The sequence below is a fragment of the Cyanistes caeruleus genome, chromosome 1 (genome assembly GCF_971803275.1).
Source record: "Cyanistes caeruleus chromosome 1, bCyaCae1.hap1.1, whole genome shotgun sequence".
Taxonomy (NCBI): Eukaryota; Metazoa; Chordata; class Aves; order Passeriformes; family Paridae; genus Cyanistes; species Cyanistes caeruleus.
The window spans coordinates 118,103,890-118,130,499 of NC_141701.1; the positions used below are offsets into that span (position 1 = coordinate 118,103,890).

General features: G+C 38.1%; 1 protein-coding gene across 2 annotated transcripts in view; it reads right to left on the reverse strand.

The window, feature by feature from the left end:
- The window catches only part of CHN2 (chimerin 2), a 158,354-nt gene that overhangs the window by 73,334 nt on the left and 58,410 nt on the right, over positions 1 to 26,610 (reverse strand). The window contains exons 2-3 of one of the 2 annotated variants that reach the window (XM_086852786.1): positions 21,343 to 21,381; positions 13,944 to 13,999 (exon numbers count right to left, since the gene is read on the reverse strand). In XM_086852786.1, coding sequence (XP_086708912.1) covers positions 13,944 to 13,999; positions 21,343 to 21,381 — 95 coding nt within the window. Of the gene's footprint in view, positions 1 to 13,943; positions 14,000 to 18,040; positions 18,112 to 21,342; positions 21,382 to 26,610 lie in introns of those variants that run through there. The other variant, XM_023919175.2, reaches the window with a different exon arrangement.

Consider the following 26,610-nt stretch of genomic DNA (forward strand, 5'->3'; position numbering starts at 1 on the left):
CACGCCAAGCGCGAGAAGAGAAGCAGCTGACTTTCTACCCCGCAGTCACTGGGGCTACAACACAGCACAAGATGAACAAAAGTCTGTACAAGATAATGAGAATCTTCAATAGAAGACCTATGGGAGTTCAATCAAGCCCTTACTGTGCCTCTTTCCCAGCTCGGCATTTCTTTTCTACCACGGCACTAACAATAGCAGTATCATACTCTTGGAACCCCTGCCCAGGAATAATACCTTGATACAAACATTTCTGAGCTCAGAGGGGCAGGAATAAGAGAGAAAAGAAAACACAGAAGTGAAGAGAGCTCAAAATCAAAGGAATTGCCAAGTGCAGGTGCTCTGTCTCGATGTGCATATACAGGAACTTAGAGAAGAAAGTGCATGAATTCAATTTAACTTTCTATTTTTAAGTCAAAAAAATAATATCAAGAAAAGACGTATTACCTCTGAAAGGAGGCTGTTCATATGTTCATCTTCAATAGCACTATATGACTTTATTATCTTGGAACTCTGCAGCCTTCCTGTCATCCTTACAGACCTTAATAACCCTTGAAAGCACAGATTTAGCTGGCAACTCAATTAAAAATTGGGTATCAGAAGCTGGGTTATGTAAGACCACCACATGAAATCTTCTCTTGCATGGAAATAAAGGCTACTCAGTACACTGAAAATTGCCAAATAAAACACTTTGACAAAAGAAGTAAAGCATGACTTTTATTTAATAGTCAGAAACTGCCTCTATTTTAAAATACTGATTTACTTTGATTGCAATTATATGCAGAATAAACTCCAACACTTTCAATCTACCTTAGAAAAATGAGTTACTCGAACTCACCTTCAAATTAGCTTTAATCACAGGCTCCCCCATAAACGTATATATATGTAAAAATATAAAGTATAAAAGTAATCTGGAAATAACTCTTTGAACAAAGTGAGGCACATTTTTTCATTCTTCTCACACTATTTATGCAAAAATATAAACTTTTCTGTGAAATTTTTATCATTTGATTAGCAACTGACTGAACCACCCTGGATAATGTGATTTCCACTTTCCCTGCTGTTCATGAGCTAAAAGATTTGCTCTACTGAGAATCCACACAAAGCCTCTCTACTCTTCTCTTCTTCCTCCTATTCCATAGAACAGAAACCTTCACTCCATCATCTTTTAGCATTCATGTGTCTAAAATCACCATAACTTCAGTATTTGGCTTTAGACAGGAAAAATACTGTAGTATTTTCTGAAATGAAGCTCCTGATCTGTCAGACCATCCAGGTGCCTCAGAAGCTAAAAATCCCCTCTTGTGCTTACTGCAACCTTTACCCTGAAATAATAATTTCTGTCCTAACCAAATTTACCACTGCGAACAAACACAAGGAAACAAAGTTAAAGCAAGATAAAAGATCAAAAATAACATCAGGGTCTCTACATCAAAACCAGAATGTTGGACTGAACTTGGAAATAAACCAAAAGCCTGCACAATTGATGAAGCAGAGGCTTAAAAATATCAAAGGAACCACTAGGTCTGTTTTGTGCTGACTGCAGACTCTGTAAAAACTTCAAGAGAAATTCTATATATTCCAGAAGGCAAGGGTGACTGAAATTCAGTTGGGATTAGCTTTCCCTCTCCTGTTATAAATGGGCTTGCACACACAAAGTCAAGCAGATCTACCTAAAAGAACTTGCAGCAGTGGAAAGAGCAGAAAATCCACAGGTAGGGAAGTGACTATTTCCTGGTGGTAGGAGCCCAGAACAATCGGCCCTGTTCCAAGGACACACACACTTAGGTATTTTTGCATAGATAATGCCCATGAAGAACACTTTCATCACTTTCACTACAGTCCTCACCATTTTCTTGCTGAAAAAAGAGCCATCTTTCCTAGGCAACCAGTTGGCTCTGAGGCATAACTCCCTAGACACGGAGCAAGGGGAGAGATCAGAGGGTTTGAATCATTTATGGATTCTTACGCTAACAGACAAAAACAAAGTACAAAAATGAGGAAAATTACATAAGGCAAATTACAGCTCTTCACTATTGAAAACATATTTTGCCTTGAGGAACATCACAGCTTGCTTTTACTTCCCCCATACAGAAGATAAATTAAAGGGTTTCTCCCTTTCCACTAAAAGTATGTGGCAGCTTTCAATTCAAATGTGAGATGATAATTTTCTGGCTTAGAAAAAGGCATTATTGCCAATTTCAAACCAAAAGTGTTCTTCCAGAGCAGGCATTTCTGGCTGTTGTTCCAGAAACCATAGGGAATATGCTGAAAATCATTAATGAATTTCATAGTTGTATAAATTGTGAAACACCAGTGAATGCCAAAAGTGTTTAAAACTTATGTCATATTGATCAGGAAGTAAGATGTATGGTAAAACGACCTAAATCACTACTAATCCAGTAATTGTACAAAGCCAGCAACATTCAATGACATCTAATCTTGATGCATGCTCAAAGAGAAATGAAGCCCTGCACAGCTCTCCTGGCACTCTACAAAGGCCTTTGGAATCTCATGTTTGAGAAAGTCTGCATGTTCCAGTCTTGACTCCCAGCCTGCCAAACCTGATTGCCTCTCCCCACCCTCCAAAAAACCCTTACTTGTTCACAGAATAGCTTTACATAATATTTTACAATGTTACAGCATATCCTTCAAGGTTATACATGGATTTGATGTCAACACTGAGAAGAAATTAAGCCTTCTTAAGATGAACTAGCTATCTGAGCTAATGCAATATATTATGCTTACATAATTTTGAAGTTTACTGAGTTTCAGTGCACTGGGATTTGTAGTTCCTCTTTTGGCCAGGATGGTTTAGACCTAGCATGACATACTCCCACTGATGTACAGATTATTGTATTAAAATCCCACACCACTCTGCAAGATAACTCATCACAAAACTACTGGGAATCATGAAGGCAGGAGGTGAGCATCCCCTAATGTGACAGATTTTCATTGTAAGCATTGACATCTGAGCCACACTGGATTGAAGTTTTCAAGATACCCTGAAGAATTCTTTCTGTGTAAGTGGAAATAGAATAACCCTAATTTCAGAAAAATTTAATTTCTCTTCAGCTTCATTGCACAAGACATATTTCCAGTGGCCAGAGCTGAAATCTAGAAATGCTGGAATGAAAGTTTAGAAATCCCCCTAGGACAGCAATTCTCCAAGTCAGAAGGACCAGCACAGTATAACATTGTGTACTGTGGACACATTTCAGCCACTACCTTAATACATCCACGATGAGAATATAAAAGGGGAAGGGAAACAATAAGGTGGGTAGCTGCACCTGGTTCTCTGTTCCTCAAAATTCAGAAAGAACAGAGAAACAAGATCCACGAGTTAATAATGTTGGTGTGTTTACTCAGCGCAGGCAGTGAGGCATTTTCCCAAAGGAAGTTTAATCTGATATATTTTCTGTTTGGAACAATCCTAATTATTTTTCAGTATCTCTGGTTGACTGGATATAAATATGTTTTTCAGCTCAGTTTGACACAAAGAGAAATAGAAGTGTTGAAAGAGAAGCTTTCAAGACAAGCCCAGTAAAAAACAGACTGTAAAGAAAAGGAGTTTATTGTCTGTACTGCTCAGCTTTCAGCAGATTTATCCTAAGCCCACTGAAAACTTTATACCTACAATCAACGACCAAAATGGATTAAGGGAAATTGCAAGCACCCATTAAATGGAATGAAGGAAAGCTATGCTGTACTTCATTACTCCTATAAAATCTTTTATTTTGCCTCTACATTTTTTAAAGGAAAAATTATATTTACATCTACTAGCATGTCTAAAATTCTCTCCAAATAGGACAAACTATTTCACACCAATAATTCTTAAGCAATGTGAGAGAACATTCTTCTGTAAGGGAAATATTTATCTGTTTTTCTTGTACCTTTTAACCATCTTTTTCTTTATCAGGCTCTCTGGCACCAGTGTTTTCTAAGAGAAACGACTCCTGGTTTTGCAAAATGTCTCACACCACAAAGTCGGTGGCTGATTTTGTCAGTAGGAATAGCAGCAACATAGCAAGCACCTCTAGTCCTCAGCCAAGGACAGGCCAGTTATGGAACTTACAGTGCACCTACATCATGAAAAGATGGTTTTCTCCCTCAAGATCTTCAGTCAACGTCATGTGTAGCTTCCTGAGCATGTTCCTGTACTTGGATTGTGTGGTGAGGGAGGAGCAAAGGCATTCCTCAGAAAACAACCAGCAGTGCCCAAGTCCCCAGAATGTATTCCAGCTTCTGTCCATGTGCCAGAAGCTGTCCAGAGAGAAAGGTGACAGGAATGGTTTGAAAGTGTGCATCTCCTTTCATCAGTCACTCACAGAGCCACGGAGATGCCAGTGTTGTGGCCACTTGAGGGGTGCACATTTAGCCATGAGACAGCCAGGGATTACAGTGCCTCCAAGAAAGTAGCTGGGAGCAAGATGTTAAATCCATTCAAAACACCAGAGGGCCAATGACTAGACAGAGCTCTGCAGAAAAGGATCCTGCCAGAGTTACAGATCAATAAATTAACTTGAATCACTGCATGTTGTCTGTAGCAACAACTTTCAAAACCAGAATGTCATACTGAGGTACAAACCCAAGAATGCAGCTGACAAGACACCTTAGAATAATCCTCTCCTTGCAATGTCCACTCAGAAATTCTCCAGATGGAATACTGACTGTGGGTTCAGCACCACGTCTCAAGAAGGACTGGGGGAAATAAATGGAGTAAGCAGGGATTTAGCAACTTTGAAATGACATGGAGAAAGACTGGCCTAAAGAACAGAAGATAGAGAGGGGCTGTAGAAGATAGGTACAAAAAAGGCTGTTTTCCAGATGAAATAAATTTTCTGTCTGTGTGTTGACTAGATGTGACAAGAAGAAATAGGCTTAAACTGCTGAAAAAGAAGATAGAACTTATAAAAACTTTAAAAATAATTAAGCATTAACTAAAGAAGCAGAGGCAGTCAAGACATCCTCATGAAGCTTTTTTCAAGGCTTTAAGAAAAGGATATCATATGTGCAAACATATTTTCTTGACACAGGAAAGACAACATCTTGAGTTTCTTCTGGCCTCAAGATTGCACAGTCCAGCCTATTCATCATCTCTGCCTGGGCTGTTTTCAGGTGATAGGGATAAGCAAGGAGCAGACTTGAATAGGCTGTAAAAATCACATATAAAACAACAATAATACTCTGCCTACCTGTATGAGGCTCTCAGGAGAGAAGGCAGCACCAAGAAGTCAAGGCACCAAGAGAACTGTTATGAAGGAGAAAGCCAAGCCTTCAGGTGATAAACTTGTCACCACTTAACTAAATAACAAAAGCCAGTTTAAAGCCATCATCATCATAATGAAGTGCCAAATTGTGTTTGGTATCTTCTAACAAAATAGTTCTGTGGAAAAATGTACACTGCCAAGGAGAAGGTAGGAGTGTTCTTCACCACTAGAAAGAATGTAAAATAATATAAGACAGAAGTCAAGAGCACAAAGAATGCTTTTATTAACTCCTGTTCAAAGCTACACACCTCTGCTCTGATGGCATGCTGCAACCTATGGAGAAGGTGAAATCCATGACTGTTTGCAGAAGGATAACACATATCAAAGAAACACAGGAAGCTCCACAGATGTGACTGTTACTGTGGCACAGAAGTTGCAGGTTGATTTCCACCCAGTCAAGGTTATTTCTACCATTTTTAAAGACAAATTATTTTCAAATAATTTAATTCATTTATTTACTTACTTGCTTGTACCAAGCTTTTGAAAGAGCTGCTTTAAGCCATCCTTTCTGAGGGTATTTTTAACTCAGGTTTGTTTCCCTTCTGTGACCTTGAACAAGCTGACCAGTAGCCAATAATCAATACACCAGACAAAACACTATAAACTCTAGAAGATAACAAAACTGTCTCCCAGCGTGGACATCTCTATTTCTACTAAACCATAACATATTTCTGTATATACTCAGCTCTAACAGAAAAGATCAAGATTGAACAGGAAAAGAAAATCCAAATATTTTCTCACGTAGTAAAGAAAATAATGGTCCCCTGAACATGAGCTAAAATAAAGTGAAATATATCTTAATCAAGAAGGTGGCTGCTGCTAAACAGTCAGGGGAGACAAGGTCAGGTTCAAACAATTTCAACAGCAAAAGCAGGAGTCATCTATTTTATTATGCAGCTTCCATTCACTCAGTAAGGGCATCATTAAATGTAAAAGGAACATCGACGTTACCCTGAATGCAGGATGAAAAATGTGAATACAACATTTAAACTATGCTCCTTTTTTTTCAAGAATGATCTGTTGAGTCATTTAAATAGGAAGAGAAATATCCCCAGCAGCAGTGGATAAGTGCAGTAAGCCACATCAATGCTATGGCTCCTTCTGTAACAACTGAGAAGCACTAAAACATTCCTATGACACATGCCACAAAAGTCCACAGTTCCAAAAAGATGTGTGTAACTGACTGATTTGATCATTCTTGTCTTTAGCTATACACATACATGTACAGGAAATACAGGAAGGCAGACACAGAGATGTATGAAGTTTCTATATTTATTCATATTAGGAAATACAAATTCATCAGCTGCTCAATACTCTGAGTTCCTGGTTTTGACTGGGGTAGAATTAATTTTCCTCACAGTGGCTGGTATGAGGCCATTTTGGAATTGTGATGAACACAGAGCTGATAACACAGAGAATTTTTTTCAGTCTGAGCAGGGTTTACACAGAGCCAAGGCCTTTTCTGCTTTTCATACTGCCATGATGGTGAGGGGCTGGGGCTCTTGGGAAACTGGGAGGAAACACAGCCAGGACAGATAATCCCAGCTGACCAAAGGGATGTTCCAGACCATGGGACATCATGCTCACTACATAAAGTGGGGAGAAGAAGAAGGTAGGATGGAACATTTGGGGTGATGTTTTTTGTCTTCTCAAATAACTGTTAGACCTGATGGGGCTCTGGTCTCCTGGGGATGGCTGAACACCTGACTGCCCATGGGAAATGGTGAATTAATTCCTTGTTTTGCTTTGCTTGTATGTGCAGCTTCTGCTTTACCTATTAAACTGTCTTTATTTGAACCCATGAGCTCTCTACTTTTTATTATTCTGATTCTCACCCCAATCCCAGTGGTGGGGCAGTGACTGAGTGGCTGCGTGGGGCTTGGCTGCTGGCTGGGGTTAAACTACAACATTTCCTCATCTTGAGACTTGAAAAAAAGATACCAGACACAAAGTCAGAGAGCAGAGACAGCAAGACCCCCTTCTACAGGCACAAGGAAAATTGGCCTGAATTGGAACAGGTATGTAAACCTGTAAAAGCAAATAGATTTTTCACCTGCACGTAGGCTTATTGATAAACTTTATCTAGGTCAAGATATGAAAGAAGCTTTAATTTATTTTTGGCTTGAAAACTTCTTATATTCAACACCACGTCTAAATAAAAAGAACCAGCTTAAAAGAGTGATATGTAACAAGGATAAAAGGAAATAAAAATCTAGGAGAATAGCAAAAAACACAAACACACACACATCACGCACTTTCAAGGGGAGATGGAAGGGAGTGTGAAACTTTGCAAAGATTTCAAGCAAACCCAGAGGGATAATTAGCATGTTCATCAGTCCATAAAGACAGCTACCTACAGTTTGTGCTCATCAAAGAAGTCAGAGCTTGCCATCATGGGTTCCAAAAAGATGGTTTAACTTTTCCATTTCACGGTGATCAATAAACACACTGACTGATTCATACTGCATTCCTCTGATGAAGATGAACACTGGTCTAATTTGCAAATCATAACCTAGACCATTAGTAAATCAAAACTGAGAAAATTCAACTGAAACAGATAAACCTCTTCTAGTTTTGTTTAGCTGTAACTACTTAAATGAAGTATTTACTATCATGCCTGCAGAATAATTAGGAAGCTTTCTCCTCTGTTCAGTAGTCAATGGACTGTTAAAATGAGAATGATGTGGCTTCGTCTGAGTGCTCCACCACCTCACTATTGCAGCAGAGAGAAACTGCAAGACTCATGGACTCCAGGAGAGATGAGATTTCCTGTCAGTCACTAAAATGCCTTGGAAAAAAGCACCAGCAAATTTCTCTGATATGATGAATACAAGGGAATTTTGGGCAATCAGTATTCCAGCTTCCCTTCTTTCTTTTCCTTCAGCTGCAAACCACAGGCATTCTGTGGGGCAAAATTCACTATAGAGATACTACAGAAAAGTGACATTTTTCTGTAAAATTTTAAACCCACAGTTTATGTAGAAAACCCTGCAGGCTTAGAGAGATGCTGGATGCAATATATTTTGACATTCCACATGCCCTCTGCACCAGTGTAACTGAGCACCCCTCCTGGCCTTCAACTCTTCTCAGCCACCACCAGTGCAGCCAGGCTTCCCACTCCCTTGCTATGGGTTTCAGCTGAAGAACCTTCCTCCTTTTGTCAATGTCTATTCAAAATTGCTCTTTAGCTTCATTTGCCCACAGACTACTGCTGTGTCCTCTTTGTTTCTATCCTAAAGGGGATTGTAAAAACACAATTAAAGCGTCAGCAATATTATAAGCATTTGAAAATATAGGCTCCATTAAGTCTTATATGTATAAACATTTTCATTAACAAAAACAGTTTTCAGCACTATTCTGCTTATTTTCACTTAATTGCTGACTAATGGGGTCTCTTGGTGTGTCACTGTGTGCGTTCTGAGGTCTCTTTCTAAGGGAAAGATAATATAATATTCTGAATTATCTCAGATAAGCTCTCAGGACCGACAGGAAAAGACACCTCATGGCAGTGTCTGACTTTTTTGCAGTAGAGTAATTTGAACAAGTGCCATGAAAATTCACATTTACTCCCATTATTTACCACCAATTTTTATGGCCAATTTCAATGCCCTATTACAGCTCTCTAGTACTTTACCACAGTATAGAAGTTGTTCTTAGAAAGATGAGGGCAGAGGCAAAGAGGAAATATTCAGCTTGTAAAGGTCACTAAGTGATCAGAGTAAGGGAATTCGTGGAAGACTTATTGCAAGGATTAAATACTTATTATCCAGTCAGATAAACTATTCAAATGTCTTACTTACTAAAGCTGAACAACCTTGCTCAAGCTTGCTTAATCACAAGCTTTTCCTAACATACAAATATAAAGTATTGTTGTAGCTGAAAGAAGGACTGAGAAAAGTAATCAGTGTTTTTAATATTGCAGTTGCTTAAATGATACTCTTCTAATTGCATTCCTCTCAGCTTGAATCCCATGCTTTGGAAGGAACTTTGGGGAGAACTGAGCAAAGAGTAAATTGCAACAGTTCAGTTTTGGAGATGTGCAATAATCCTGTATATTTGCAGCTGGTAATGCACAAGATGGCAACAGCTTTAGAGACCTGCTAGTGACCATTTTAGCAGTTATGCTCTATGAAATGCCACAATCTATACACTTGTTTAGATAAATCTAGGTAATGGATACCCAGAGGGTCAAAACAATTTCTGACCCTCTGGATGGTTAAAGACTCTCAGCAGTACACTCTAACATGCCATCATTATTTTAATTTCTTACAATGACTTAAGCAAAAAGAAAAAGGGATTTTTTATTTTTTTTTCCCAGAGAACAGTTTCTCTTTTGTAACTATATTTGCTTTTAGTCAAGAAACCATAATTTTTATACTGTAAAGGCAGAAACAATAATCTCTATGGCTTCTGACATAACCTATTTGGAATTCAGAACGACAAGGAAGGCAATTAACTGACATTTTTCTACATAATAATATAAGTTAGGGCTCTAAGGCTTTGTTTACACTAGGGAAATTTAGACAAGTTTCTCAGTGTTGCTGACACTGACTTGGCCAAGGCACTGTTAGGAATGTGGAAGGTCTAATGCAGACAAATTCACCAGCCACAAAAATTGCTATCAGCAATTAAGGTTTTCTTGGAGCAAAATGGGAATATCATTCACGGGTATGAATATTTCTACAAAAACAATCCAAGAACTCATGAGTAAGATTCATTCCATCTTCAAAAAAAATTTTGAATGTGCCTATTGTTTAACATAAAATAGTCCAAAGTAATGTCACCATGCTTCCTTAATTCTTTTACTTTGTTAAAGCCTCCATTTCTTTAAAAGATATTTTTACTTTGAATAATCTACTCATGAAATACTTCTTAAAATTAAGAATCATTTGACATGTTCCTTTTGAATAAAACAAAGAAGTTGAAAGCCTGAGTTATTTTCTGAGAATGTAATTTTTTCATAAGCATTTCTGTAGAATAAGCCCTAAAAGACACTTTATGACTTCCTCACAAGATGGATCAGATTTTTTGGGGCCTACCACCACACCACTCAATATTTAAAAGCTACTCCTCCACCTGAACAGCGCTTTTAAACTGAACTTTTTCTGTTTAAAAGCTAAATCATTAAAACACTGCTGGAAGGAATATGGTTACAAATGAGGATATTGGCAGAAATCCAATGTTATTGGGAAGGCAGGATATTCACACTAGTCTGCTGCCAGTGGTGATTAATTAAAAGACGTTGGATACCTGGAGCCCGAATGGTTCACTCAATATGATTCCCATTGCAGGAATGACCTGCTTTTGCTGACAAGATATTTATGCAACCAAAAGAAGAAAAGGCAAATGATGATAGCAAAGCTCAAAGACACAAAGATATAAATGTTCATGTTTTATTTACAGTCCCAGCTTTTAGTCTGGTGGTTTACATATCAGGAGAGGTGATTTCTGTCTCCACAGTACAGTTTATCAAGAAACCTGCACAAATTAGATGGTAGAACTGCAGAGATCTGAGGCTAAAACCCCTGTGACTATGGAGCAACAGAGAAGTAATGGAAGAGCAAATGAATGTGGAGAATGTGAAAGATGACAATGGAAAAGATGGAGGAATGATGAAAATGCTAAATGGTGAAAGAAAAAGCAACAACCTCCAATCCTTGTTTATGTATTGTTGTAACAGATTTGGTTTGCAGTATCAATTCCTTCAATTTCCTTGCAAACAGTGTAGAACTTACCCATTATGAAAGACATCTTCCCACAAGCATGAAGGATTTCAAATTATTTGCAATTTTTAGATTTGTTTTAAATTAGTTTGAATACTAAATTACACATGGAAACACCCTCAGCAAAGTCCACATCCTATGATATGCAAGAGAGAGATAAATCTTTTCTGTCAGCCACACATCCTGCTGACACCTTCTCTCCAGACACTGGATAAGCATCATTTCATTGTGTGCTAAGTAACTGTTGTATTTCCAATTAATGTATTTTCACAAACAACACAAAATTAGATTCTGAGATCTTTCTATGTAACTGGAAAACTCAGTATTAATAAAAACCCATCTTTTAGAGAAGCAAGCCTGTAAAATCATCAGATGACACTGAAATCAAACTAGAATTGAGAAAAACAACTGAAATCTTATAGACTGTGTGCTAAGAAGAAGGCAGCAGGTGCCATAGGAACAGAGTCCTGAATTTCCTCTCTAAAATAATCTGCGATGATCTACAAAACCACTGTGTAGTTCTAATTTATAATATAAGCTGATAATATGAACCACATATTTGTGTATGTTGCCATCCTTAGGTATCAGAACATCCCATCTGCCCTACCTCCCCAGCTACATGCAAAAAAAAAATGCACATTAGCAGTGTCATAGTGGTTTTTTGGGTCAGAGAACCTGCGTTTCTGGCAATCAGGCTGATGATGAACACATACAACTGAGCTACACAAAGATTTGAAATTCAAGTAACAAGAACCAAAGATCATATTTGTGGGAATCCATACTGCTTTACATACCAAGCCCTTTATAAAGTCTCTGCATTTTCAGCTGTTTAACTAACTTGAAATAAAAATCCAACAAACTCAAAATAGGACTCTGCAGTCTGTGAAATGAGCAACTGAAAATGGTTCATCAGTTAGAACCAAACCCAGACTATGTGAAACAGATATCTTTTGCTTATTTTGTTATGCTTTGTCAATTATGTATTGATTTAATTAATATTATCTTAGCTTCTTTTTGCAAATCTTTGGAAGTGACCTGAATAGGCACTAAATATGTGTGGTCTTTAAACATCAGGTAAACAGGATAACTTCAGTTGTACATAATATGTTCTTGAGTTCAAGGAAATATGTTAAATACAGCACATTGGTAAGGAGTTCACAGCTGCACATTCACTTCCCTGGTGTAGATAATCTTGTTTCTAGAACAAAAACGCAATTGCTACACTACTTCGACTATTTTACCTTGATTTAAATTTTCTCTCATGGAGGCAAATAGAAAATGCTTAAATTTGGGTTAGTATATTATATTTTGGATTAAACTTACACAGATTAACTTGTATTCCCACAAAGATGAGTTCATATTGTAGACATGGTTTTCTATTTTATTTTATTAATCTTGTTTTTTAAAGACAAGTCCTTCCTCAAAATAGTCTCAATATGAAATAGGTAAAATAGATAAACCATTATATCAAGAAAAGAAAGAAACTCCTCTAAGGCTGTGCTGGAAGAAAATGAATTGTTTACCTTAAAAAGTTATATTTTTAACTATGCCATGACTAGTTTGATATCTGTTATGTAATTCATTAAAAACCTTCCTTTTCTCTCCTTTAAAGAATACCAGCCACAGAGACCTTACTGTCCTTTGGTTTGCATGAGGATTACAGAGAGGAAGGTCTTGATAAAACCTGTCAGCACATGTGCACTGAAGTCCCAGAGGGCTAACACACACTTCTTCACCCCAAGCCTCATCTTTGACAGGGAGAAAGGATGACACAAGGCTTCACCCACTCTGATGTTTTGCTTATCCTTCTTAGCATCCTGTGTAGGTGTCTTGGGACCATCCCAAACTGATAGGACTTGAAGACTTCCAGACTGAGGCCAAGAGACTGCTCTCCTGCCTTGCAACTAGTAGAAGGCACTTGAGAGAAAACTGCTCTTTTAATTAAGGCTCTGGGTGAACTCAGGTGAACTGTACTCAATTCCTGGCTTTGCAATGGATTTTCTTCACGAACCCAGGCAAGTACCTGTGCCTTGCTACAAAACCTCCTGCCTGAGACAGAAGTGTTTTGAGGCAGTATGTAAACGTTTGAGAGATGCTAGGACCCTGCTTTCATGGGCACACAGTGTGGGAAGCGGGACAGAGCTCAGGATGATGTCTGGGAGTAGAGCTGTGTATCGCACCAATGAGCTGCAGTTTCTATCTTCCTGCACATCATCTTTTACACCCTGTGCAATCACTTCATATGTTTAGTATTTCTGCTGCTAGTTTTACATGTCTGTGTGCACAAAATTTGTCCCTGACATTACAGAAGATAAACATCACAGGTTTTTTTATTGACCAGAGACATCTACATGTTTTCCATTACTGTTATGCCATGCAGGTTGATGAACTGACATAATAAAGCAAGTAGAAATGGAGAAATACAGAAGAAAACAAGGGGACAAGACGACTCAGCCAAACCTGCAGCCCTGCAGACTTGTAAATATTCTATCATTTTCAAAATCTCTGTGAGAGAACAGAGTTCTCTGGCTATCATTTCAGAATTTTAACTTGAACATAGTAGTTGGCAGGGAGTATTCAACAAACTGAAGCTATGTGTATGATGTTGAAACATATCACACAGACATTATCATGCAGATGCAGGAAGAAAAAAACACCTACATTTTGACAGGGAAACTCAAACCTTTAGGTAGTACACAGAAAAGCACACTTAACAATGATGGGTAAGTACTTGTCAAATGAAGGTGCTTCTCGTGGTAGAATGAGGCTGCCATTCCTAACTGGCAAATATTATCCAGCTTTAATTGATCAACCTTAAGAGAAACGATTATATAAAATAATGGCATAGAAAAGTTAAAGCAAATAATACCCACAGACTGTACAAAAGTTTTTTTGGTAATCATATGCTGCTGGCAATTCATCAGCTGTAACAAAGTAGAGCAAAAGAACTGACCTCCCGAGGACAGATGATTCTCTTGGGACGTGGTGCCTCTTGTTGCAATTGATACACTGTCAAACACAAAAATGTACAGACCATTAGAAGATGGCAACATACACAAACTTTCATTCAGATGAGTCTTTTTAGCCAGAGGCCGCAGAGAAAAATGCAAATGTAAAGACAATGACAGCAAAATGAGGTATTTCAGTGTGTCTAAGTCATTTATATGAAAATCGGTTGTTGACCGGCAAACTCACTCAAGTGATCAATGCTTTAACTGTTAGAAGTACTATCCCTTTGTACTGGCTTTTACATTTCTGTACCAGGGAAGACTAGCCAGAAAAACTTATTAGGTCTGTCTCAGGATAAAATCCCACTTTTGCATATAAAATGCTGTAACAAGAACAGATAGTTTATCAGTAAAACCAGCAGTTTTTTGGATATGACAAGAAAAAGTTCAATACCTTTGAATTGGTTCATCACAACCTCATAATTTATTTCAAGATTTGATGGCAGTTACTGAGAAGCAAGCAAACATTCCTTTCAGAGCAATTATGCCCTTATTCAAATGGTCCTGGATCAATTTTGCAAATCTTCTGAGGGCTGCAGGAGAGAGACCTGAGGCGAGGGGTACTTGCTGCCGTGCCCCCAGACTCTTCACTGCATGTATTTAATGAGATCCTCTCCCTCCCTTCCACTCCAGAGTCGTGAGAATAAGCTGACATGCAATGACAGTAATCAATTCCAGCACAGACAGACTGTCTCTCTGTAGCTCCAGTAAAAATCCCAGAGGTTTGGATTGCCTCCCTCGAGAAAGGCCTTCTGTATGCTGACCTTCTTGTTTTTGGAAAGATCATGTCCATGAATTTTTTTAAAAAAACCTGAGTTTCCAGGACACAATATTAGTTTATTCACAATGTTAGTGAAGCTCAGAAGCACGCCCTGAAAGGTGGCAGATTATGGGAGGAACAGAAGTGTCCCTAGGTTTGATAAACACAGAAGCTCTCTTGCAGAAAGTGAATTGAAAATGTAGGTGTTAACACTCAGCACCTTTTCCCACCTTCTGCACCTTCTCTTTAAATGGGGCTAGAAGCAATGAAATCTGGAAAGTGGGGAAATCCTCAGCTTGCACCCAAGTTTGTCACACAAGCTCAAAGGGATGTGAAAGCTTTGGGGGCTCCTGCTTTCTGCTCATGTCAAAGTGGAAAAACCCATAACCTCTTCTTTAACCAATCAAACCTTCATCCCTGCTTCCTTGGAGAGGCACAGAAAGACAGGTCATCATTTCTTATATTCCCTACCACTTTCAGTGCTGGATGTAATCCAGCTTTAAATTTCTACTCAGGCTTTGGATTTACTCTGCATCATTCAGCACTGTCAGATCTCCTGCTACTTTTGCACAAGATTTATGATAACTTGATAATATTTTGATAACTCCAGGATAAATACGGTCTTTCTTACCTCTTCTAATAATGTGACTAAGATTCAAAGGCTTCTGCTCTTTTGAGATCAAACAACTTGTGTATCTGAATAAAGTGTTAAACAATGCGTGACAGTTTTGTTCAAAAAACAGATTGTTTTTTAAACCTCTGATTACACTGGAGCCCAATATCATGATTTAAGAATGAACTTCTGAATGTCTGAAATGAGCATAACCACTGATTGAGCAAGTTAATGATGCTTAATACTAACATATCCAAGAGCAAAAGTAACAACTTCTTCCTTCCCCCCATTTCCAATAGAGAGAAGGAACTCTAAGTATTCAAAACACGGCAAGAGTATGACTGCTTCTCATTTAAAGTAAATGATCTATTCCCCAATTAATTAATTTGAATTTTAACTGAAAAATCATACTTCATAAAAATTCCATTTTTCAATAATCAAATCTGTTAAACATTGACTGACACAATAAATTAGGCTAGTGGAGCTGCTTCTAAGACAGCTTTGATCAGAGTGACAAAACAAAACAAGTTGGTCTGAAGAACACCCAGAAAGCCTATCTTGTGATGTGCTGCATTTTTGAGAAATGAAAAAAGCAAAGAGCTCTCCAACATGACCAGAAGGTTCTCTAAGGCTGCTAACACCAAAGAAGCAGTGGTGTGGAGAAGAGTCAGCATTTCACAACACAAAGGAAGGAATGATAACAGGAAAGGGCATATACATATATGAAAGACCCAAAAGCAAACACAAAAAACTGGATGCTTATAGGATGCATTGGGATAAATCACACAAGGATTCATGGTGAGTGTAAGGAAGACAAATCATCTTAACAACTGTATTTTGAATAGACTGGAAAAGGTTGCTGTCATTCTCAGAGGGAGACAGGTAATTAATCTGTGCAATAATACGAACTGCGAAACATCTGATTTAGAAATGCATCAGAAGAAAACATAGTAAGATTATTACTATACAAATAAATAATTACAAATTATATGCTAAATGTACTGCATTAGAAAATGGCCCAAGTATGATCAAGATTTCAGTGTATGGTGGTAACCACAGAAAATGTCACAAATGGGAAATGGTTTCCTTTGAAAGAGAAAAAATTCAGATTTTACCGTATTAGCTTTAAATTGATAGTCATTAAACTGACAGGAAGACAAACCAGTGGAACAATTGGAGGGAGACACAGAACCATTAGATGGAGGGAGAGAAGACAGATTGGGAGCAGAGAAAAGACAGAAAACCACCAGTGGCACTGTGGTAAGGGACACCAAGCAGCTCAGTGGGAGACAAACAACAGAGGAGAGACAGACAGACGCACAGCTGCCGAGGATTTCCAGTAAGGACAGACGGCAAGACAAGGGTGGAGATGGTAAAACACCAGTGAAAGTTCAGTTAAGTGGAAAATAAGGAAGGCAGTATCTCACAGGCTGAGGCATTACGGAGGGAAGCGGTGTGACCCTACCAAAAGCTGTGTTTTCCTTTAGAAAGGTCTCTGCTGTTCCTGCTTCAAATGATTGCTATGAGAAAGCCTGCTAATGGGCTATGAATACAGTGCACTATTATGGCTAAGGTGACTGGAGAAAAATGTGCCCTACAGCTAAGTTCCAATGAGCACAGACACCTCATTAAGTGACCTCATTTTCAGAAGTGCTGAACATCCTGCAGCTCTGCCTGATCTCATTATACACTTTTTCCGAAGTGCTGGGCACTCACACTGAGGCTGACATTGCTGAGACCCCAGCACAGCCCAGGGCATGGTCAGAGATTCAGAAGGCACACGTCCCTCACCTACTTGCTCAAATGACCAACAATCCTTGGGGCCTTTCTGCCCCGTTTTCCCATCTCAGAAAATCTTAAGACAGAATTCAATGTATAAGACCATGGTTAAGTGAAATAATAGAAAAACACACTTATTTAATGCAGTGGCAAGCAGTGATTGACATCTGACCCAGTCAATTCCAGCATTAAAGCTGACAGGCAGGTTACAGACAAACCCACTGTGATCATAGAAAGATGACACTCGAACATAATGATGCATTATTATTTTAGCCCTGAGAAAATTAACCTTATAAAAAGTCAATTGCATGCAAAAAGAAAATGTATTATTACTGCTCTCAGAGAACTGCATCAGACTGGGAATGTTCTTTTCGTTCAGCATCAGATGCAAATGAAATGCACAGTAGTAATACACATTAAATATTAGGCAAAAATGCAGCACAGCAACAGAAAAATGCAGTAGCTTCTATTTGACCTTTGAACATCTTTATCAGTTTCATACTTCAGATAGCTTGCCAGCATTCATAGTATCATAATCACATTGGAACTTACAGTGTTAACAAAACTTAAATTTATTATTGAATTACTCAAGGAACATTTCTTTGAGATGTAAAGTAGCTGGTTAGAATATATCTTTCTCTCTTTTGTTCCCATTAGAGCATGAGTTGTCTCAGGGGATGAAATAGGGAAATTCTACTGCATGTTTTAGGAAGAGCTGTCAAATTCCAAAATCCAATCTGGCTAAGAAACAAAGGGGTGACATGCAAAAATCAACACTTACTCCTTTTCTGCCAGGGAAGAAGGGCTATCACCCATTCCCTCATATTTTTTTTTTTTTTTTTTTCCATTCTGCACTGTGTCAGGACCTCAAGCTTTCTCCTTTAACTCACCTATGATGAGTGTTCAGTGATGCTCCAGCGGAGAGGAAAAATTCCTATCATCGCTTTTATAAAGCAGCAAGGAAACATACCGCCTTCTGTCTCAGAATGTTCCGCAGAGTTCCTTCGTTTTACCTCCTCAGCCTCATCTCAGTCAGGCATTTTTTTATCCATGAGCTGAGCTTGAACAATATGAGCTGTCCTATTTCTGCAGGATTACTCACATGCTTAATTAGGAACCTAAGTGCTTGGCTGAAACAAAGACTTAATTTCTGACAAAAATGAGTCTCGGACACTGTGCCTTTTATTTGATGAAGGACAGAAGGCAGAGAAACTTCGTGAGGAGCTGAAGCTTGGCATCAGCTGATGCTCTGTGCCTTGCCACTTTGCTTCCCACCAACACACTGCTCTTGAGTAATGCAAACAAACACTGAAGTGGCATTGACACAGGACTGACTCAGCATATGCCAATCTCAACAGGGGTAGAAGGAGGAAAAGAGAGGTTTTACATCTCTTCGGAATTCAAGCACATACGTGCCAAGGCTGGAAACCAGCAATGACTGTGCTCTTTCAGGCAAACAAGTTGCCTGCTTCTCCCAAGAAGCAGATAAGGTAAGCATGTTCTCCTCTAAGAGGTCAGTGCACTCCTGGAACAGGTTACCCACAAAGGTTGGCAGAGCCTCCACCTTGCAGCTTTTCAGGACTCAGTTATGTAAAGCCATGGCTGTTCTGCTCTAGAGACAACAATCGCCATGCTTTGAGTGGGAAGCCAGACCAGCTCACTCCAGAAGCCTGCCAACACACATTCTGTGATTCCTATATTTCTTTATTTATTACCTCAGTGATGATAAAATGGCAAAATACCATTCTCTGTAAGACTTCCAACATACGGCAGACCACAAAAAGAAATCTGTTATTGGAATGATATAAGAAATCTGTTATTTGTTGGTCTGCTTCTCAGGTAAAAATCAAACCCACTGCCTAGAGACTGCTGGCTGCTAGAAACTTTCCAAACATTTTCCCAGGTTCCTTCCCATTAATACAAAATTATTCTTGCCATTTGTTTTATTATCTGTGTCCCAGAGCTATCAGAAAAAATCTGAAAAAGTTTGTGACCTGTGAAATCTATGTGAAATTCTAACAGTTCTTCATAAACAAGTGAGGATCTCCAAGTGAGGAAGTGTCCATGTTTTCCAAATATAGCTGAATCAAATTTGTACACTATGTCAAAACAGTATGGTTTGAGTTCTAAAAACAGTTGCACTTGGATGAGTATTTGTCCATGGACATGTGCAACACTGATTATTTGAATACTTCTGTACAAACAGGAAGACCTGTCTTTGTTTATAAGCTAGAAGGACTGAAGCCTTGATCTTCATGTCAATAAAAGGCAACATAGTCACCTAAATTTATCCAGGACTTAAAATAAGAAATCAAAAACTTGATGCAAAGTATCTTACTAGTATGTTAGCAAACTTTCTAGGTAAAATACACTGAAAATAATTGTTAAGTAGGCAGTAAACTCAAAGTGCTAAGCATGAAATATATACATAACTTAAAATTGTCATGAAATAGGACAGCAGATGGAATCATAGATAAACACTATTGCTGGACATATAATTAATTTACCAGATCAGAATTGCTCTTGCTGAGTAAAGAACCATACATTACCTACCACTGCATATAAAAATGTGTACTTGTGGCTAAGCAGTCTCAGCAGTAAATCTTTCTAAGTTTAAACTATTTTCTGCATTTTGGAGCTCTGCAACTTTTTCCAAGGTCATTCGTGCATGGAGTTTACACACAAATGATTTTGTCATTATCACAGTATTGGCATCCTACATACAGCAGAATAGGAAATTATATATTCATAGGCTATTCATCCATTCTGGTAGTGTTTGGTTTCTGTTTCTTCCATTTAAAAAAATGTTTCTTTGGACTACATGCAAGCTATCAAATAAAAGTAACCAAACTTTTTCACTGCATGCAGTGATCTGTCTGCTGCACAACTGGGGCACCTAAGAGCAGATAAGTAAATGTATGTGCTTATTTCCTGACTTCTTAATGAAAACTTACTGCTAAAAAGTAAGTATCTGTCATTTAAAATGCTGGTCTTCTCAGAGTCAATGGGAGCTTTTTCATTGATTTTGATTAAGCTAGGTTCTTTTAAAAAAAATCACTCAACTGTCTGCTTCTTTTCAAGTACTCAGCAAAGAATTCTGGAATGGTTCAACTCTTGCTGACTTCTTAGGAGGTATCTCTTACATGCTCAAAACATTACAACAACAACAAAGTATCTAGAAAACAATATTCTGAGAAGCAAGTTCTGTAATTTAATGGCATATTCAAATTTCGGTTGAAAAAATCCCAGTCCATTCTGGGGCAGAATGTCATTCTCAGGTAACACAGAGGTGATGTCTTTGAAGTCAGCAAGGTAGTTTAATGTGCATATAAGTGAAGTCAACAAGCTTATTCTAGCCTTTAAAATTACACATGTACATGCATGTAGCCACTGTGATCATTGCCTTTTTGTAGCTGCATTTTGGTAATGGCACTGTACTGAATTTGCTACAATAAAAGAGATGAATTCTGCTTAGGATAGTTCTGTATGAAGAAACAAAAAGAATAAAACAACTCTCTATACCCAAAGCTACACTCTTATTAAAGTTCCAGGAAGGGTTTAAAATAAAAAAATCAAATTTAAAGGCCATCCTTAATAAGGGATTTAAAAGCCAATATTTTGTCTTAGATCTGTGCTACTCTATTAGAAAATACATTTGGAACAAAGCAAATGAGCATAAAATATGCACTTCTGCACTGCACTCTATGTAAATGATTTTTCTAAAGGCAGACAGGAAGGTTCAAAGAGCTGATAATGCTGTCTCCAACTTCTAAACCACCACTTCAAAAATCAGCTTCTATTGCTAAGGATCAAAAATATTATTATCTTAAAGTGATTTGGTGACCCATATAAAAAGACAAGTATTCTCAAGCCTGACCTTTAGTAAACACACAAAACATTAACCTCTACCTCTGAAATCCTTCCTGAAAATCTCAGCAGAGAAACCATGAAACCCAGGAGCTGCACACTTGTAAGGCAATGGAGGGAATCTGGCACACATAATCCTGCTGCCCTTGCTCCATGGAAATCCATGAAAGTTCAGGTTTTGCTGCTGTCCCATACAATAATTTGTACATGTATCTAGTACATTTATGTCTTTCTTTCAAACAAAAAAAAAAAAAAGAGAAAAGACCTAACAGTGATTGACACCTTGGTAAGGCACTAAGATTATTCAAATTGCTGGTATACTCACAGTATGATTTCCATATTGGAGGCTGGTATTCTTCAGCATCTAAAATAGAAACAAAAAGGGAGAAGGAAATCAGTCATTTGGCCACTGGGTCAAACTGTCAGCATGCATTTTTCTGCTGAGAGCCCTCTACTTGTCAGCAAAATCCACATTTCTTTCCCAAGAGAGATGAGAGCCTATTTACAGTACAGTTTTCTATGTGAGAGAAGAATACAAATTTCAACCACTTGTGGATTCAATGTGCTTTTCCCAAATTATTCAGCTGTAAAAGAAATTAATTTTTTACCCATTTGCAAAACTCACCAGTATTTTAAAAATAATTAACTGGGCTGGTAACCACATTATTTACCTGGCATGATAAACAGATAAATCAGTACTGGTTTTCAATCTGGTTTCTAACCCCACCAGTAAGATTTGAAAATGAGCATCAACGAGTAACACACGCTGGGGCTAAAAAGATGCACAGCTCAGGCTGGACTCAGAGGCACAGACCTGACAATTTCCATGAGAGTCAGCTACACTTCTTGAACCCACTAGCATATGAAATTGGTCTATTTTCCAGAAGCTGAATCAACAAAAAACAATATGAGAAAGACAGAAAAGATGAAAGACTGCAAAACCTGCCATTACAAACAGGTTACATTATTGTAACATTATTGGCTAAAGGGGTACAAAAAGTTGGTGTCTTTTTTCACTGACCACTCCATGGGGAGGTTTCCAGCTCTCTGCAAGAAAACCTATTGCTGTAACCTACAGAAATCCCAGCAAAGCCATGCTGGAGCAGAAGGAGCAACATCAGCAACAAAGGGTGGGGTACTGGGTACTAGTTTGCCTCTGAGCTGTCATGCTGCCAAAAACTTTTATGTCATTTACCCTAGGTATGTCATTAACTTGCCAAAACCATGCAGGTTAATTAAGGTGTTTGTTATTTACAAAACTTCTACTTAAGTTATGCTAATATAATTCAATTATAGTTGCACAGTTCATGCTCCTTGTCTATTTACATAGACACAACTACTTTAAATATATCCCTGCAGAAGTCTGTTTACTAGGAATGTTAATCACTTACTACCATCTGCCACTTTTAACTCCATTGTTTTAGAAGAGGATAAATCTAGCAACAATCACAGTTACTGCCTGGAATATCACCCTGCAACAATTTGTAGATCTATCGATTGGGAAACCCATTCAGTTTCACTTTCAATCGAATCCACCTGACAACTTTGACAAAGTTCAAAACGCTCCCAGACTGACAGAGTTATACTGTGCTGTGGCAATGCAAGAGTAATAGCTTGCAAGTTCATTATGCAGAAGACTTATTTTAAATTATGAGGCTATTCATGAGACGAATGAAATTTATTCATAAACTAATTTTTTCTCTTCTCAAATTATAATAGTATTATGTCACTCTTTCTTCACCTCATACATCTATTGCTTCACATATATAGTTTACCATAACACTATAATATTGTGTATTAAATTCTTCTGTGCTACTGCAAGAGAATTTCTTGAATTCTGAAGAATTTCCTTCTTCACTTACTATATTTTTCCAATAGAAGAAACACTGAGATAATGCAAATATCTTATTATCTGTACTTGTGACTTCAGATAAGGAAGTAATAGGGAGAGAAACAATGAAAAACCAATGAGTATTAGTTGTTGCTTTGGTCTTCCAAATTAATTAAAAAGTGCACAGTAGATTCAACAGTGAAAGCTGATGTACAAGTGGCTGTAAAGTGCTTCATTAGCTGGAGACAGACTGATGATGAGGAAACACTGCAGCCGAGATGGAGAATCATCCAGGAGATAAATCATAAAACAAAACTCCCAGTGATTGCTTTTGATTTGTCACAGTTATGAATCTGTCAGCCTCAGAAAGCGTGGACAGAACCATTCTTCAACACTAAAATAATTGTAAAAGACGGCACACTCGTAGGAAGCCCACGTGTCACCAGCTCCACATTCACCATTACGAGGTACTGCTACATCCTCTGTGATCCCTTCAGCTGAAAGCACATCCCTAAATCACAGGGAACAAAATGCCAGAGTGATGGTACTAATAGAGTTTATTGTCAAGCTATCATGCATTTGATGGCATACATTTGATTTGTAGGGAAATAAAGAATAATTAGTTTAAATACAGCTTGGAGACAAGGGTCATGGTTGAGGACCAGGGAGAGGTCTAATGGAATCCAGACAGAAACATCTTTCTACGTGGCAGGAGGCTGCTAAGCCCCTGTTTAGACAACTCTCATTCTTGTATGGTAAAGTTTTAGTTAGTCAACCATCCTGGTTGACTAGATTAGACTGAACTTCAACCATTTTTAAGTCGAAGGTCAAAAGAAGCACATCCTGTCAGAGGCAGATTTGATAACTACTATTTTCCCTTTTTGAAATTCCTGTTCTGTATTTTGTTATTTCTCTGTATTACACAGCAGCTTTACTCATTAAATTGTGCTCCACTCTCCATCACTAGACTTTAAACAGCAGTTCTGGCTCTCAGAAGTAACCAGTACAAGTTCGGGCGGCTGGCTCAGTTACTGCAGTACACCCCAACCAACTCCCACAGCTTGTGCTTTCAGTTCTGCACATGGTAATGGTCTCAGCAAAGACAACAGACCTCAGTTTTGAGCCACTTAGCAAAAGTCAGTCAATCAATCAACCAATCAGACTTGGCACAAATGACAAATGCCCTGCGTTGCTGTCTCATGAAATGATATCCCTCATATGAACTTTGATCGTAATGGCTATCAAAACTGTGACTGGCAGTGTGGGGAAAAGGGTTCACTGAAGTACTGTCAGGTGACAAGACAGGGTCTTTCCTATTGCTCTTTTCTTGAAAGGTTCGTATTTTCTACAGTGACTTCTTGTCTAGATTCAGAAAATGTGCCAGCAAAGGTTGAGAGCAGCTGTCAAAGGAGAAACTCAGATCACAAGATGAGTAACAGCTCTGAAAAACCCAACAAAATATCCCAAGGTCATCTGTGACATACTTTTCTGAATCTCAGCATAAGAAAGACTCACTGTAAAAGAATTACAGAATGTCCAGTTAAGGTATCTTTAAAATTCTTTTAAGTCTTCTCAAAAGTGTATCATAAATGACCTTGGCAAAACCAGACACCTCGGAGTACTTACTGCAAAGACTAGAACTGGCAAAAGTGCATGAGAGACTTCCACAAATAATATTACAGGCAATACTGTTAACTAAAAGCTTTGAAACATACCAGCTGAGAAAGTGAATATTTAGTAAACCTAAAAAAGTATTAGGAGTCGGTTGTATGCTAAACAGAAGGGCAAAAGGAATGCAGAATGCTGACTCTTGAGGAATATTACAGCTATTAGAAAGTTTCTCATAACGCAAAATTGACAGAAAAAGATATTGGAGAAAATTGTCAAACCAAAAATGATACTTGGAACTGGAAAATGGGAGTAAGGAAAAAAACGATTATTTCTTCACAGAGCAGAGAGGATGAAAAGGATCTTAGGAAAAAATACTTTCATAAAGCTGATGGAGCACTTAAAGCTAAGTGTAGAAAGACTACAGTAAAGGGAGGACTGAAAAGTTGGCAAATCTTTAAGCAGACAGATAAAAAGTAAAACTATGTAAGATTTTTTTTCAAAGAAACATGAAGACTGTATAGGGTATTACTGCCAATAGTGGTCAGGAAATGGTTAATGCATTACTCAGAGATATTCTTACGCAATTTCTGAGAAATGGTCTTACATTGAGTATATAGTAAGTAAAGTAATCCATGGACTTCAACCCTTGCTCTTCACTGGGCCTGGCCCTGTACCAAAGTGACACCTTTCTGGATGTAGTTGTGCAAGACATGGGAATGACAGAATTGCTTTTCACTACTTCCTTGCACTTTGTGAAAGGGATGAGGTAATGCCAGCACATGTGGGTCTGTGCTACCAGCACCAGGACTGACTTGGCTAAAGCAGATCTAGTAAGAAACTAAGTTCCAAGTGATTCTTCTGACTATCAAGACTGGTAATGCACTGAAAAGTGTAAATTCTGTTTTACAGGAAAGCCCACAAATCATGCCACATTAATCAAATATTTCTGAATTCTAAGTGCCATTTCTAACCATAAGGAGAACAGCAACAAATATCTATACTCTTTCTATATGCCATGCCCAGTTCTAGATATGCTAAAAAGTATTAGTGATTCCCATGACAGTAAAGAGTTAAGCAGACTAGCAGCAGGACACCTGCCAAAAGGGAAATGTCATTATTTGCTGATTTCTCACAGTCTCTGTGAAAAGAGTGTAAAGATTTTAATTTTTTTTTGCCTTTGTCCTTCCTAAGAAATTATAAAAAAATATTTTGCAGTTCACCTTGGAAGAACTGCCTCAGCCTGGATTCTCTGCCACCATTGTCTGCATTTTGGACTTCCTTTCCAGTAACAACTAATTTTAAAACTATGACCTGTATGTGCAAGGGAAGACACTTGTGTGTGAGGAAAAGCCAATCTGGAAGCCACTGGTATACTGGCACTGTGCAGATAAATGATTCACCGGATGAACAGGTCTAGTTACTAATTTTTTTTAATCTTCTATTGTTATTTTAGGACCAAGATTAACAATTATGAGTATTTTAATGCCCTTTGTATATTTCCTTTAAAGAGTTCTTTCACAGGTTTACCACGTACACTTTCATATTTATTGCTTTGTTTCCAAAACATAAAGTTAGCATGTATTATTAAATAATTTTTTCTTATTTTTATATATGTAATTATATATAGAACAGAAAACTGTTGAGTAAGAGCTTTTGTGAAAGATAAACAGCGTTTGCGCTCTTTATGGACATGGTTTTAAGAATATTTTTCTTCATACAGACAGAAATCTATTATTCAATTTACTATAATGTGGATGGCCATCCCAGAGCCACAGAATGGTTGGGATTGGAAGGTACCTGTGGAGGTCGTGTGATCCAAACCCCCTTCTCAAGCATGGCCACCTATAACCACATCCAGGTGGGTGGTTCTTGGCATATGCTGGTGGATGGAGGCTAAAATGAAAGAGTAATAAGGGGGCTTCTTTAGGGGGCATCCATTCTTTTCTGACACATAAAACATAGACCCCATTCTTTTGTTTCCATTCTGTGATTTAAAAAACACCAAGTACAGAACCTCATTTTCTCCTTATCTGATCCCCTACTGGCTAATCATGTCCTGGTGAAGGGCTGATTTAATTTAATTTATTTATTCCCCCTCAACTAATAATATATACACATACACAACTATGTCACTTAGCAGTCATTTTGCAA